General features: G+C 38.4%; 1 protein-coding gene across 1 annotated transcript in view; it reads left to right on the top strand.

Moving 5' to 3' along the window:
• LOC144052267 (calsyntenin-2-like) overlaps positions 1 to 17,161 on the top strand; it is a 223,643-nt gene that overhangs the window by 147,374 nt on the left and 59,108 nt on the right. The window contains exons 5-8 of the mRNA XM_077566194.1: positions 166 to 315; positions 10,413 to 10,598; positions 11,916 to 12,173; positions 12,825 to 12,946. Coding sequence (XP_077422320.1) covers positions 166 to 315; positions 10,413 to 10,598; positions 11,916 to 12,173; positions 12,825 to 12,946 — 716 coding nt within the window. The remainder of the gene's footprint in view (positions 1 to 165; positions 316 to 10,412; positions 10,599 to 11,915; positions 12,174 to 12,824; positions 12,947 to 17,161) is intronic.

The raw sequence follows: 17,161 nt of genomic DNA, 5'->3' as shown, positions 1-17,161 counted from the left end.
GTTTTAACGTTCACCCGTCTGCTTCCTCCTTCTCACCATCTCTCTATTTATATCGCAGTCAAATCTCGTGTCTGTTTGGCTCTCTTTGAATCATAAATGGAAAATTATTCTACAAATCTGTACTACTCTACTGTATTTCTTAATGAATTTTGTACCTGTATGCAGGTAACATCCGAAACACAGAGAAGCTGAGCTATGACCGAGAGCAGCAGTATGAGATCCAGGTGACGGCCTGGGACTGCGGCCAGAAGAGAGCCTTGCACAGCGTCCCCGTCCGAATTGACGTCAAGCCTGTCTGCAAACCCGGTTGGCGGGGTAAGATGTCTTTTTGACTCTCGTTTGTGTGCAACAATTGTGAGCATTTCAGAGCTGCAGATGCCTTTGTTTGTTTGTTGCCTTTGTCTGTTTTAGAAGTATGGGAAGTAGGGTGGCACATAAAGGAAGAGCTGTTTGTCCTCTTTTAATCTGTGCAGCAACACAGATGTGATTATTTACATTGTTATGTGTGTTTCTCGGAATGAGCTTGCTGAAGTAAGCATGATTCGTTTTTCTCCATTTCTAATCCCTTTGCTGTCTTCCATCATCCTGTTTTTCTCTGCCGGGCCCACAAAGCTTTGCTCTCTGTTTCTCTCCCTTCTTCCCTAAAGAATAGTTCTGTCAAATTTCTCTTCTGTGATCAACAGCACTTTAGAAAGAGCAGCCTGACACAGGCAAGATGGCTCTTTGCACATCAGAAAGCTATCATGACAGCTCTAACAAGAGTAATGCAAAGTGTCTGGTTTGAGTGCCACAACACTACACAACACTAAAAAGTATGCACAATAACTGTAGATGCAATGGAACAGCTGAACGTGCAAGGAGAGAGAGCGAAGTGTTTTTGCAACTGTTTGCAATCCTTGTTCTTCTCTCACTGACTGAGTGACTGATGTATTGGATTTCTTGGCATTAAGGTGTTTATGGTCACACCAGATGTATTTTGTATTAAGATAAAACATCTTTCTGGCAAACTTAAGTTCTTAATTATTTGTCATAGGGATGTTCGATACCAATTTTTTCAGATTGAAACCTGTACCGAGTACAGTAATTTCTGGACTATAAGCCGCTACTTTTCACTTGCATTCGACTCTGTGGCTAATACAAAAGGTGCGGCTTATCCATCAGAGCACAAGAGGGCGCACTATAAAGGAAGCGCAAGAGAGTCAGGCAGAGCAAAACAAACCAAGTAAGCCGAAATACAGTACTACAGACAGAACAAGAGCGAGACAATTTGCGCCCTCATTATGGAAAAGAAAGTAGCGGGAACCCGGTGCGGTAAAACACCTGCTGCTTACAGTCGGGTGCGGCTCCACTACCACAACGTGAGCATTCGGCATCGATCGGCTTCACTCAGCTACCCAATCAAGGTACGTTCGGCTTTGCTTGGTTTGTTTGTATGTTCAAACTCTGAGAATGAGGTCAAACTCCGAGGCATTTTTTACTCCGATTTTTTGGTAGAAGTCCGATTTGTACGAGTTCTGAGACGTTCGAACTCCGAGGTTCCACTGTATTAACAATAAGAAGAAGAAGAAGAAAAAGAAGTACAAATGTTATTTATATAGCACTTTTAATGCAGAGGTGCAACTCAAAGTGCTTAATAAAAAGCAATTTAAAAGACATAAGACATACAACAAATACAATAACAATACTAGGCTCGGACGACAAAAATATATATATAATAATAATAATATAATAATAATAGTAACAAAAATAAAAAATAAAGAAATCAAGTCACAGAATCAAACAGAGATTTGCAACATGACGAAAGCGGATAAAGAACACAATAAATTGTTCACTTATTTGTTCTCAGTTTTAGTCCAAACATGTATTTGGTTGCCGCGTGACAGTGACAGTTCGGGACACCATACTGTCATGTGCATCTATTCCTGTACTTCATGCCAAAGGGTTAAGAAATTGCAAACAAGGATAGTGCAAATTGGAAATACAAACTTCAAAAAGTGATGCCCACACTCAGGAGAATCAACAAAAACTTGAAATAAATGTTGATCCCAAAATACGCACTTGCCAAACATCTCTTAAAATTAAAACAATCAAATGTTTTCAATTACATATGAGAATGTGAGGGAGCTGGGTGCGAGGGTATATGCTCAATGTCAACCCGCAACATGTAACGTCTTACAAACAATATGACGCAGCTAAGTCTCATGTGGGCTTTCACAATGACTCACCATCTCTTGGTGCCAACAGTGACAAGCCTGTCAACATGTTTGTGCTTTTTTTTTTTTTGGGGGGGGCTTTCAGATACATACAAACATAGATACTGTGTCCCTTGATGAAAGGGCATTTGTCCCTTTGAGCCATGCTTGGCAGGAGGGATAAATGGAGAGGGAGAAGTAAATGTCACCGCCACAGATCAGGGGATTTTTAATAGGCCTTGGGGCTGTTGTGTTAGAGGAGAAGCACAGTTTCCAGTATTCTGTCACAATGTCTGTCTGAGGCTCTTTTTTTCCCATTTTCATTTAATAACATGAAAGAATAAGGTTTTATTGTTAAATGTGAAATCACAATTGCAGGGTGAGCCAAGCTGACCTTTTTTAAACTTTGCGTACAATGCTATTGGTCCAGCTTGCTTTCAGCAACAAGGTTGATTTCAGTTTGAATCACAGGGTTTGGCCTTTCAGTTCAGATTTTTCTTCCTATGCTCATATGACTTTTCTTTATTCATTCTCACTTCCTCCAACTGTGTAAAATCAACAATGCAATTGTGTGTGTGCTAGTCAAAAGGTGTCCGTTTATGCAGTGTAGTCGAGACGCAATATAAAATTTTAGACCCACATACACTCATATTAAACCAGTGAGGTCAGTGCCTTTATTTTGCTGTAGAATGAAACCTCACCTAAGAAATTGGGTGTTTTATTGCCAAAATGGTACCTTACCATTACCAATTTTTTTTTTCTACGGGGAGTCCTCGAGCTACATCGTACACGACCTACATCGTTTCGATGTGCCTCGTCCGTAGCACCTTCTTTTCTTTTCTTTTCCCACAGTAATCACGCCATTTTAAAGTTATTTAAAGTTGTGTTGTTGTTACCTCCAGCAATGGACATTCATCTAGCAGGTTGGCTCGCCATGAAGCGCGTCACATTTCTGTGCTTAAGTTTTAATTAGCTCTGCTCTGCCGTCCGTTGGCAATGAATGTCCGTGCGGAAACACAAAACATTGGTTCCGGCGTTTCCGGGTCACGCAAATATGTTTTTTAGAATTACTGTACAAAGTACTTTGATGTAAATATCGTAGCACCTTCTCTTTGGTTTATTTCCCACAGTAATCACGCCATTTTAAAGTTATTTAAAGAACTCCACCGTAACTTGAGGACTCCCTGTATTTACTTGTGAATAATACGCAAATCCCCTGATTTGCTGGCATCCTACACATTATTTCTAAAATAATGAGCAACCAACTTTTCATTTTTAGATAGTCAACATTTTTTACTTAAATTTCAAATCTGCTTAGCAGCAGAGATACATTAGTAAGTAAAATTTTAGACAACACGTCAGAACCACGTTTTGCTGGCATAAATGGAACATTTGAGTAAGCCTGCTTTGTTAAAAAGTGATCAGTTGGAACGGCAGCTGTGTCAGGCTGTCAGCATCAAAGTGCGCAGTCATTTTCGTCTATTAAGCTGCCTTTTAATAGCAATCCGATGGCTATCACTAGCCTATATACATTAGCAGCTAGCTGATAACACTGCTAGCCATTAACACTGCTAGCCGCTATCACACTATGTAGTACATTGTTAGCGCAAAGCATCAATAAGTACAGTAGTCAGCGTCCTTAATTTGTGATTGAATTGGATTTCAGGACAACATTTTGTTGTTGTTGGTGGCAACACTGTGAAAGGCCATGAATCGAAAAAACGATTCAGGTCAGCTGTTGCAATACGCTGCCGGGAACAAGTTCAAAATAAAAGCTTTACAAGGCACTCATATCAGCGTGTTACTGTATTTGGAAAGATTTTGTTTTGAAGTTGGCCTTTCGTTATAGATCATTGCTGCTGTTGCGAGCTTGACAAGTTTTGCACACCGAACTTAGGCCATCCATTTTATATGGAAAAAAATGTGTTATTCACGGGATTTTGCAGGAACTAAATTGTATGTTGGATCCAGATGTGAATTAAACCCAAATTATTCACTCCACAGTAAAAGTAAGTAAGATTGGGCTCATTGTACCAACACTTTTGGAGGGGCGTGTATTTGGGAAACATGTATTCGTCTCAACATTTTATTTATTGTCAAAAAATCACAATCACCAAATCTTTATTGTCCCTTAAAGAGAATGTAATGCTGCAGTGGGATCACAGAAAGGACAAGTCACACAATTAAAAAAAGGAAACATCATACTTGTACATAATGACTGTTATCACATATTCAGTCTAGAGTTAATACCATAAATAGACCATTATTATCAGTGACTGCAAAAAGCGCAACATCCAGATGTGCAAATAAGCAATAGTAACTAAGAAAATGAGCAACATAAAAGGTAGTTGCCATTAAAATATATAAACTGTATTTGGGATGAATGAAACCTGGAGCGTTTTTGTCCTCCAGGAATCATAAACTGACAGCCTGGGGGCAAAATGTTCAGGATTTCAGTTGATTTGAAATCATGATGTAGGTCCAATATACAGGGTTGTGATACCAAATGTAATGTTCTCAGCACAGTATTTTGTTGACATCCACCACGTTGGCATTGTCAGTCATAGTTAGAGATAGATTCTGGCCTTCGCTAATGTCTTTGAGCTTTGGGGAAAACTTAGGTGCATGAGGACCTCCCGGTAGAGAGCCAAGACCCTGCGGCAGACATGCTGGGGGGGATTACAGAGTATATCCCAACAAGCTGTGGATTCCCTCGGAAATCCCCTGAGGAGATCAAAAACATGCCAAGTGGTCCACTTAAGTCTTCTGCCATCATGAGCAGAATGAGAAGAAACGTGAAATTCCTCACGCCTAAAATTAGATCAAAGGGAGCTGGCGCAAATAACAAACAAACAAATACAATTGCTTAATTTACCCGCTTTCCCAATGCAAGAGAGAACATGCATTTAAAGAGGAATACTGTAATATAATTACAGGCTTTCTAATGCAATTCCACTTATTGTATAAATAATGTATTACCCGAGGCCACACAGATAATGCTTCAGATTGTGTCTTCATTATACAATGGGTACACAAATGTATACACCTCGTAATCAATGAGCTAATTCTTGGCTTCTTACTTTTCCAATTCTTCAATTTTTCCAGCATAAAACAAGGTCAATAAAGGCATGTTTGCAATGTTTTTTGTTTCTTTTTTTATTTGTTCGAGTGTGGGTATGAGCCTAAGTTATTGTATCGTTAAAAGATAGAAGTACAGTCGGGATGGATGAAGGGGTATTGTATTCAGTGAGGTGAAAAAGGGGCAGCGTGCTCATTTCGATGGAAATTGTGAGGCCAACTGATGGTCAAGTGCAGGTACTGACAACCTTTTAGCGCACAGACAGAACATGAACTTTGTGTTTCCATCCAACACACATGCGGTGCAAAATGAGACAATTACCACAACACAACACAGAGACCACATCAAGAGTGAGGGACCAACATGTTATGACCCACTGGGACTTTTCTCAGTTTCACTCTCAAACTAATTTGACAACTGCACCATGTCTCATTTTATTCATAACTGTGAATTCTGATCTGTAGCATTAATTGTGGGAATGCTGAAGCATTTTTATTCTCCACACTTTTTTGCCGTGTAACAACTCCCATATAATACTTCCGATATACACCATTCGAATTTCAACTTGCTTAAAAAATTCTCGCCAAATACGCTGTTAGCCTTGATTTAGAAAAAGTCAAGTTAGCACAATGGTTAGAGCAATTCACTTCCACCACGGACTACCTGGGTTCAAACCCTGCTTGGACTACATTTGAATACTTAAGTAATTTATCTTTCAATTTACTTCATAAGCACATGCATTCAAATCTTAGCATTCAGCTAATAGCATTCAGCTTTTAAGCATTACCACGCAATTTCTGCAGAAATTGCACTTTGTCCAGTCGAGTCTTGTTGATTTAGTAGAAATCTTGCCTGACCGTGGGTTTTAATAATCACATTAAAACACAACATAATATAACTGGGCAACCATGCGCGTATGGGTTTTTATCCAGGTATACTCTCATTTCCTCCCACCAAAAAAAAAAAAAAAATAAATAAAAATTGAAGACTCTAAAGAAAAAGTTGAATCTCATCTCCCTGTTGCAAACAATGCACGGTTTACCTGAGAACAAACCCTACTACCACCAACATTATTTATTGCTCACACAATTTGTCACTGTCATATGTGATTGTTTTCATCCGCTGCCTCTTTATCTACTGAAAGACGTGCAATGGTTTATTGTACAATATTTTGACCTTAGTGTAGGTTACTAACATCAGAAGACTTATTAATATATTCATCTTAATTTAGCCAATGTATGAATTAACAGCAGATGACTGAAACTACAGTACTGTGGTACTCTATTGATGTTTACTTTTTATTCATGAATTCTAAGGTTTTTGCAAGTCATTGTGATTGAAAAAAGTAACAAATATATTTAATACATTAATTATGATCAAGCATCAGAAACATGACAATAGATTAATCTTTGTATGTGTGATGATTACATCAACATTACATCATCCCACCCTCAATTAATAAATCAATCTAATATGTCTTGACAAAGGCGGTTGCAAATATGTTGAGAACAACTTCAATTGTGTTCACAATTTGAAAAACAACAACAACAATGCATACATTCTCCAAATTAGAACACATTATTCTCAAGAAAACTTCAAACAGCAGTCAAAGATTTCCAGACCAAAAAGGTACACTCAAGCACATAAAACCAGTACACACACACTCAAGCTTCAATGATCGCATCCACAGCGAAAAGTAGTTCATCTGCACTCAGCACCACAGGACTGTTTTCATGTCTGCCTTGCTTCCTTACCCTCTCATCTTTCTTTCATATTCACAAAAAGAAGAATTTTTGGGGGCTGCTTTGTGAAAGACTCCTGCAGGCATGCACCCAACTCAGTAGAAAGCAAAACGCATCCTATTAAGCCGAGGATCACTGCACATAAAGGAAATCATTGTATAACACCATGTGCGATAGTCCACTGAACTCTCATTGAAACATATCATTATCTTGTACAGGTACAGTGCTTGTTATTAGTAAAACATAATACTGTACAGGTCTCGGATCAATAGAAGCATTTTGGGTTAATATTGAAAAGGGAGCATTGCTGTTACTGCCACAACAGGCTGTTTCCAGGTATAAACATCCACACATGAAATATGCTCACTGTAGCCTTTTGCTAATGACTCTCTTTTGCTTTGTCTGCTACCTCAGTACACAATGCTGACATGTGGTCAGTTAAATTTTGATGGTGTGCCCAGTACTATACCTATCAGTCAGTGAGTATTACATTGAGGAACAATTTGAAAAAACAAACAAAAAAACAGTTGAGTTTTTTTTTAGCGTGCCAAGTTTTTATTCTCCGCAGTTTACTCTGCAGATAAGCACAATTCCACTGTTAAGCTGCAATAAGACTGTAGTAAGAAGAGCTGAATATATGATTTGACTCATCTACAGTTACGTGACAATTTGCTTGTGCAGTCACAATTGAGGCCGTGCGGTGACAGGTGTGTGCAGCTCCGATTAGGTCAGCACTGTCAATATATGCAAACACAAAGATAGCATAATAGGAGCAATTAAGAGGATTAGTGCTGGCTTTTCTCTTAACATTGGAACCATGAGTATCGCTGTAAGTTCTATTTCGTTTAGTTTTGAAAGCTTGTAACTTCCATCCAGTCAATCGTATTATTTTATTTACTTACATACACATTTATTTTCTATTTTAAGAAAATAGGGATCCTATACACTCTAAAAAGAGAATTGTTGAACCAATTTAAGATTACAAATTGAATTGTTGACCAAAATGCTTCAATTGGTAACACACGATTGAATTAAATTGATCCAATTCCAAAGTGAATATAGTCACTTGAATTAAATTAAGTCAAAGGTAATCCAAAGTGAACATGTTAAGTTTAATGAACTCATAATTAATTAAACTTAATACTTTGGAGTAACTTAATTAAGTTAATTAATTAGATCAGTTTTGAAATATGCACCTGAAAATTAGGTAAAAACAGCTGTCAGACTTAAGTAAAAACTAAAATAAAAAAAATAGTGTTCCCCAGTGTCATCAGAATAAGGAAAATGTGATAGGTCAGTAATTAATTGTTGGAGGGACATAATCATGCATGTATTTCAGGAAATGGAATATATAAGATGCCTCTTTGCATTCAAGTCTCATGGTACCTGGGATTTGTCCAGGTAATCTGGCTTCTTCGCACCCCTCCAAAATCACGGTAGTCACCAGTTATAGGTTCCAGTTCACTTGCAAGCCTTATGACGAAAGCTGTGTAGAAAATGACTGAATTATAAGTATGAAAGCAAAGTAATCAACATATTAACAATCCTAGTCGTCCATTTGTGTGCATGTTTTTCATTCATTGTGTAGGCTACGCTTGTTCTTTTCGGCACAATTGTTTGCTCCATCACACCTATTGACAAGCTTATGAGTAGCAGTGCTTGAGCAGCACTCAGCAATCACAGACGGCAAGTGGTAAATCAACTACAAGACAGGCGCAGCCGATGTATGAGCTAAGGTGGTGAATGCTTGAGGTAGTCAAAACATGACAGATTCCACAGACTGGTGAGCAACAAACATCTCTCTTCCTCTCGACAGTCAACATTGTCTGATGCTCCTCTATCATTTCACAAGTGATAATGCTCTGCATTGTCATGTTATTAATAGTTAATGAAAACTAACTGAATATACATCCATCCATTTTCTTAACCGCTTGTCCTCACAAGGGTCGTGGGGGGTGCTGGAGCCTATCCCAGCTGGCTTCGGGCAGTAGGCGAACTGGTTGCTAGCCAATCGTAGGGCACACAACCATTCACACACACAATCACACCTATGGACAATTTAGAGTAATCAATTAACCCGCCATGCATGTCTTTGGAATGTGGGAGGAAACCGGAGTACCCGGAGAAAACCCACACAACCACGGGGAGAACATGCAAACTCCACCCAGGAAAGCCGAAGCCCGGATTCGTTCTCATGTCCTCAGCACTGGGAGACGGACGTGCTAACCAGTCAGCCACCGTGCCGCCCACTAACAGAATAATGAAAGCTAAAATTGAAAAGTGTTTTTGTTAGCGGAATAAAATAAAATTAACAAAATGTGTTTTTTTTTTGTTTTTTTTATTAAAACTAACTAAAACTATAATTATAGCAAAAAGGTCCTTAATTTTCGTCTTTGTAAGTATCATAAAGGTTCGTTTTAAATGTATTTATTTTGGTACTGCTGTACGTCTGTACATAAGACGGGAGATCACATCATATGAAAATTGCATTTTTTGTAACTTTATTACACAGTACTTTGTGAGCTTTTTTTTTTTTTTAAATCTTGCACTCACCAAATACTCCATATATAAAAATAAAAAAAACTAAAACAAATAAATAAACAAACTAAACAAATAAATCTTTAAAACAAATAAAAACTCAACAAGAACAAAGCATTTTCCCAAAAATAAAAACGAATCGTTCTAAAAACTAATTAGAGACAAAAGGAAACAAAAAACTAACTATCATGAAAAATCCAAAACTATTATAAACATGCCACATAGATTGGTGGTTGAGTGGATAAAATGAAGGATAGACAGTCATTCATTTTGAAATACTTAGCCGATATGCTTGTGATTTAGTGTTGAAAATCTCTAGCGTAATTAGCATAATGAGCAGAATGCACCTGAATTTCCATTTTATCCTCTTGTCTCCCAGAGAGACTGTGCAAGCAAACATAAATTCTCAAATGAAAAATATTAATAATTAAGGGATAAACAAAAATATCAGTACAGCACAGGATAATAGCATGGCAAGAGAGATAAAACATGTACATAGGTTACAGTTCACCCATGCCCCTAATGAGAATAAGTGGTACGGAAAATGATTAATGGATGAGTGAAGTATTTCAAAGAAACTTTAACAGAAAGATTAAGAAAATAAATCCAATAGTTCTTGCCTTAACCCATACCCTTTATTTTACTGAAGCGTTTGGGCTCTTAGATTAACAGACAAATAATCTCACTCAAGAGTTAAAAACACACCTATGGGCTCTTAGATTAACAGACAAATAATCTCACTCAAGAGTTAAAAACACACCTAATTAGAAGAGGTAAAAGAAACAAGACATATTAAACAGGGCACTGAATGCAATTAGCATCATATGTTTACGCTGTATTGTTCTAACTCCATCTCTCTAGGTTGGAATAAACGAGTTGATTATGAGCCAGGAACAGGAAGCAAACAGTTGTTTCCCAAAATGCATCTGGAGACCTGTGGTGGGCCGCTGTCATCTGCGAGAACTACAGTGGAGCTGCTGACCAGTCACATTGGGAAGGGATGTGATCGTGAGACTTACTCTGAGAAGTCCCTGCAGAAACTATGTGGTGGGTTCTACAGTCTGCTATTGTTCAAAAAGTACATTTTCCCCCTGAAAATTGATTTATATAACCTCACAGAAGGTTAACTTGAATGGTGACATTGTTTAATTATGTAATGTGAATGGCAGGAGAAAAAGGCCTCATGTACTTAAATTGACTGAAATTTGAGATTGATTGATACTTAATCAATTGAAAGATATGGTGCCAACATTGTCAGGTAAGTGCGAGTCGAACGGTTATACTTTGGTCGCCATTTTGTTGATTGATTAGTTTGTTAGATGGCAGGCTGATACAAAAGCAACTCAATCATTCTGAATGGAACTGGGTTGCTGTCTTTATATTTGACTAAATTATTTGAATATTTGGGAAAAAAAGTAGTAAATTCCACTCATTACACAACTACTTCTGCATTCCTTTCACTGCCTACTCGGCGCATGCATGATTTTCCACTAAAGACGCCTTTGCAGATATCTCAAGAAAAACACATTTTAATTGCCTTTTTAAAGCCTAATCAATTGTAGATTATGTCCAACAACATCGGAGGGAAAGCTGCAGCAGCGTGATGAGAAAGTCAATGCTTATTTATTTATCGAGGGAATCTAATTAATAGAGTGCGAATGTTGAGGCTGTCTCATGTACGGCATGAAAAAACATGTTACAGGCAAGAGCAAACATCAAATATGGTGCAGTGTAAATGTTTTGTTTGAAACGGGAGTGATCGGATCCGCATTGTCTTTGTGTTGACAGTTTAATCACACACTTGTATCTGTGATTTAAATACGCTGAGGATATGGCAATAAATGTTTGTCAAGGTGACATATAGTACAAAGACTTTTCAGGACTCAACATATTGAGGTTATTGTGTCATGAATGTCACAGATGATAGAGTTGCTGTTAAAGGGAAGATGAGAAAAGAGTTTGACTCAATACAATGGAGTGATGATGAGTACTTAGCAGAATAATATAAAGGTCAAGTAAACAGAAGTAAACAATTTATTTGATTGGATGGTTTAGCCCGTCCTTTCGCGCATGTCTTTTGTGTAACTTTACAACTCATCAACAGACTGCTGCTGCCTCTCTTTATTGTGTTTGACTCACATCTCTCTCCTTTGGAAAGTCAATTTAATTTGCCATGAATCAATAGTCACATACTCTATCAATCCCGGACCATTGATTATGTATTAAGCTGTGCCATCTGCTTTACTCATTAAAGTCATCATAGGCAAGGTTGGAGCAATAAACGACACATCTACTGTGATTGTTTATGACAATTCTCTTCCATTCTTCTGTTAAATCTTTGTGTTGCAATGGCAATGACTCCAGGCGCCTCATCGGGCAGCACTGACCTTCTGCCCGCCCCTTCCGCTGCCACTAACTGGACAGCGTCTCTGATGACGGACAGCGGGAGAGACAGTGACTTGATCTTCAGGTTTGATGGTCACCAAGCGGCTAAAATCCCAGACTGGGTGGTGGCCCAGAACTTGACGGACCAGTTCACAATAGCAACCTGGATGAAGCATGGGCCCAGTCCTGGTATCCGGGCTGAAAAGGAGACCCTTCTTTGTAATTCTGATAAAACAGGTGAGTGTAAACACCTCAACTCAGCTCATGTAAAAAGAAAATCCTTTTGTGCTCATCTTTCTTGGTTATGTTCACATTTGTAATGTTTGTTGCATTCGTCACATTTATCACATTTTCAGTCGTGAGCAAAACACATTTATTGTGGGCTCTGCAATTTGATCATCACAGCTGTTTTTCTTACTAACATTGTGCTTTAGTTTATTACATATTCTAGAATGAAATTTTACATTGTAATGTATCCAAACCACATTTTAATAAAACAACACAATAACGTACAATAATCCAGGCAAACAAAAATGTACGGTAATAGCCGAACCTTTTTTGAATTATCTGCATATCCACTCTTTTTTTTTTTCCCTCACTGACGACATCAAAAGCAGTCAAACAGTCTGCGTCATAGAGTCCAACTGTTCTGAAACAAACCCATTGTGGTGTATATTATAAATCTTGGGGGAAAGTCAGGGATTAAATACTGTTTATTTTTAATTCAATTTTGTAATTGCAACGGTGCTGCATGACAAAGTCAGCAACCAAACCGCTGACTTTGCTCTAAGCAAGAATTTTCAGTTAATTATTCCAGAAGAGGCCTGCCCCGACAGTGAGCAAGTGTGTTGATTTGTGTCCAATCCTCTAATTCTTTCCCACCTTCAGAGATGAATCGCCATCACTACTCCCTGTATGTCCACAATTGTCGCCTAGTATTTCTGCTAAGGAGGGACTTTACTCAGGTGGACACCTTCAGACCTGCCGAGTTCCACTGGAAACTAGATCAGGTAGGAAAATAATTTGTGTCACCCACAGATATGGTAATTCCTGTAGATTGTGTACATACATTTGTTTCCTAAGGTCTTAAGTTTCAATTACAGTTAATTGTGGGTTCATTTATTTAGCTTTATTCAGACTCTGAGTAGACACATGAAACACGTGTGAGTGGGTGTTTTTTGGGGCGGCATGCCTCAGTGGTAGAGTGGTTGTCTTCCATGCATCTGAGAGGTTGTGAGTTCGATCCTCAACCCTGGTGACCATGCCGAAGTGTCCTTGAGCAAGACACTGAACCCCGATTTGCTCCCAGTGGACCTGGCAGTGACTTGCATGGTAGCAGCCGACCACTAGTGTGTGTGTGTGTGTGTGTGTGTGTGTGTGTGTGTGCGTGTGTGTGTGTGTGTGTGTGTGTGTGTGTGTGAGTGTGTGTGAGACTTCAATTGTAAAGCGCTTTGGGCACCATATGGTGTAGAAAGCAGTCCATTTACCATAGATTTTTAATTTGGGTGATGCCTTTCATTATTTGGCTGGACAAGAAATTCTCTTAAACAAAAAAAACATAACTTTCAATTATTTAAATAATTATAATACCCCCTTGCCCTTCATATTAGACCTCCTTGTTTATTTATGAATTCCAGCTAACTGGAAAACTAGAAGATTGAATTATTTTTGCATTTCGACACTGCATCGCAAACACACTTATCCAGAAATATACTTGCTCTAGGACTGTGTGTATGTGTGTTTTGGTTGGACAGCAGCTGTCTGATGATCAAAGATGCTGTCTGAAATTCAAAGAGGTCACCTCAACACACCAAACGAGCATGTCTGTTTCTAGAGAGAGATGCACAGCTGAGCCTAAACTTCCAGGTGCAGCACCCAGGGCTAATTTTATCAGACAGATCACTTCAAACGTCTGCCTTTTGGTTGCACACTGCGTATGCATACTCTCAATTTAGACACCTACTCTGAATTTCCCGCAGAGAAAAGTCATCATTCCCATAATTTCATCCAAGGTTGTACTCAAGTGGTTATTCCAACGAATAGAAAAATATTCTGTCAGGTGTGAACGAGTGAGAGCATAAAATTAATGCAGCATTACAGAGCTCTTTAATATTCTAAGATAGACAGAGCAAAATAGACAGAAGTACTATCTGTAGCGCAAGGTTTGAATCCCCATACTTGCATTGTTGATTTTTACCTGTCACCCAACAAGTACAGTAGCAGTGATTCTTTTAACACTTTTATCAAAACAAAGGCTTTCTAAAAACAACTTACAGGCAGTTTAAAACAAGTTCTGACACACAGAAAGGCTCTGGTAGGACGCTGCCATTCTCAACTACAGAAACGACGACATTTACGCCAAGACAGGACACAGCCTGGCTATTCTGATTGAACTGTTTACATGACTTTTGTTTGGATTGGCAAAAATAATTTACAACCCCTTTGATTCCGAATGTTAATATATTCGGATCACATCTTTTCATTCCAGGTGTTTTCTATGCAGCATTTTTATTACGTTTGACCGTTCGGATTCATTCTAATCGGAAAAGTTCTCCTTTTTAACACAGCTAGTGCAACACATCACAGCAGGTTGAAAGATGCTGGCAGCCAAGACAAACAGTACATGGAGTAGCATAACTAGGTAGCAGGAATAGTGCACCAAAACATCTGCACTTAACATACACCGGAGGTCCCAGAATCAAGATGACACTCACCACCCAAGGTACGCATATTATTGAAATTCTCTGCATTTAACCAATGACCATAGTGAAGACAGCAAACACGCCCAGTTCAGGTTATTAGTGTCTTGCTCAAGAGCACCATTGACATGTGTCTGGGGGATGTTGGGTCTAGATCAGTGGTGGGCAAACTCGGTCCTCCAGGGCCGGAGTCCTGCAGGTTTTGGATGTTTCCCTGCTCCAACGCAGCTGATTCCAATCAACAGGATCATTATCAGGCTTATGCAGAGCTTGCTGATAAGTTGATCATATATCAGCTGTGTTAGAGAAGGGAAACATCCAAAACCTTCAAGACCCTCGAGGACTGAGTTTGTCCACCACTGGATACTACATTCTCCCCTCTGCCTATTCACATTGATGTATGTGACATTTTTTTAAATTATAGATTTAGTATTTGATGAATGTATTGAATGAAAAAGTTGAGGAAGCAATTTTAGGAAAATGAACTTCCAATTACACTCAACCTGAGAACAACCTCCTCCTAACTTTGTTTAGCTTTATAGAGTTTTAGTTATGTTTTATAGTGAAATGGGCCATTACTGGTGACTGCATAATGGCTTTAATGATGGAAAAATCCTGGCCGCACAAATGAGTTTGACCTGCGGAAAATTGCCATGTTGTATCTTTTAGCAGCAGTAGTCTTAGGCAGCATGGCAGTGTGTCCAAAAGCCCATTGTATTTACTGTGATTCACTGCTTTTTATGCCTTGCTTTCTTTGCTCTGAGCATTGTTGCCAGAGTTTTATTGAGCTGCTTAAGAGCTTTTGCGTTGGTATCGACTGCATGCTTGAAGCACAAAGTCTTGGTCTTTAAATGCGTTATTTCATTCAAACATCTCAAGGAAGAGGACTGTCAATTGTAAAAGTGTTGTTGGCAATTACAAACACTGTAGAAAATGTGATTTAGTCTGCACATGTAGAAATAAAAGCCTCGGGGAATGTGCATGTGCAAAGAAAAAACACAGACTATGTGACCAGTTCTTCAATATGGGTAATGTGTAGCATTGATAAAATAATTAAAACGGCAACTTTCCCCATTGTGGGACTAAAAAATACTAATAAAGACAATTTTTAATAAATCATCCAAAAGATTCAAAAGCATTTCATTATTTGAAGTTGACTTGTTAATATCTTCACATGATTCTCATCATGACTGCCACTTTAAGTGTTATTAAATGCTCCTTTTTTTTCCCCCCATCAATAATCAAATTGACAATGAATGACATTTCTCTTACTAAATTTGCTGCAGACGGTTGTGATTAGGCTAAACTTGGGAATAGTTGTGTAATGATTGAAGTATTTGGAATGTGGTATGCTTGGACATTATTGTAAATGGGTTATGTAGAGCAGTCCTTCTCAAAATGGGGAGGCAGCCCCCTCGCCCCTCTTGTGGGGCTCGGTGTGATGCCAGCGGTGGTGCTTATGGCCTCAGGGAACATTTATTTATTTATTTGTTTGTTTGTTAATTTTTAACCGTACTAGTATGAAGTGTAATTGCACAGCCACTACAGTAGGAGACAGTGGCACTCTCATTGTACTGATATAGAAAGAAAAATCGGTGTGAAGTTTTCACACAAAAAAAATACATACATTTATTAGATAGAGATTATTTATTGATTTGTTTCTTCTCCTATATCCCCCAAAAAGTACAGTATTGGTGTATACAGTAGTCTACTCAGAATCTGAATCCTCGTTATTGGTCAAGTATGTAAAATTTTTTAAAAAAAAAACAAAAAAAACACGGTTTCCGGTTTCTGAATGATAGTAACTCGCTAAATGGTCATGTGGTCAACACTTGTCTTTCTACCACTGATAAAAGACATAATTTTCATTTCACTCACCCCACTAATAAAGAAGTTGGGTTCTTCCTCGCCCCAATAGTGTATTACACACACTGAGGACGGAATAGAAAGATTTAAAAGGCTTATGAATCCACCAGAATTGTACCTTTTGGCGACAACAGGATACTATTTAAGGTAAGCCGTTTGAAGATCAAACTGTAAAAAGAAAAACTTCAACGTAGTTAATAGCCATCCTCATCCGCTGCCGCTGGTGCCGTGAATGGTCTGAGTGAAGCAGCACGCTCGGAGCATATTTCCAAACTCACCCGCGCTGAAGGGACGGGAATTTGGGGTCAACGAACTCTAATGTCTCGTTTTTTTTTTTTTAAACCCACCAAATGAAAATCATATTTTTTTTACTTGTTGGACTTAGGAGGAAGAAAAAAGGCAAGAAAATCCACAAAAGGGAAGTAAACCTGCAAAATATGAAAAAAAAATCTGGTCACAGATGAAAATCCGCAAAACAGTGAGACCGCGAAAGATGAACCACAATATAGTAAGGGAACACTATACCAATATGCAATACACTTTCTTGTCACAAAAAACATCTTTATATATTAATATAGCTAACCACAATGTACGGTTTTAACTTTTCCCCATACCGGTTATCATTTCCTGTAACAACTAAGCAATAACATAACATGCAAT

This window comes from Vanacampus margaritifer, chromosome 5 (assembly GCF_051991255.1).
Source record: "Vanacampus margaritifer isolate UIUO_Vmar chromosome 5, RoL_Vmar_1.0, whole genome shotgun sequence".
Lineage (NCBI taxonomy): Eukaryota > Metazoa > Chordata > Actinopteri > Syngnathiformes > Syngnathidae > Vanacampus > Vanacampus margaritifer.
Note: the sequence above shows the minus strand (reverse complement) of the source record. Positions and strands in the feature narration are given on the sequence as shown.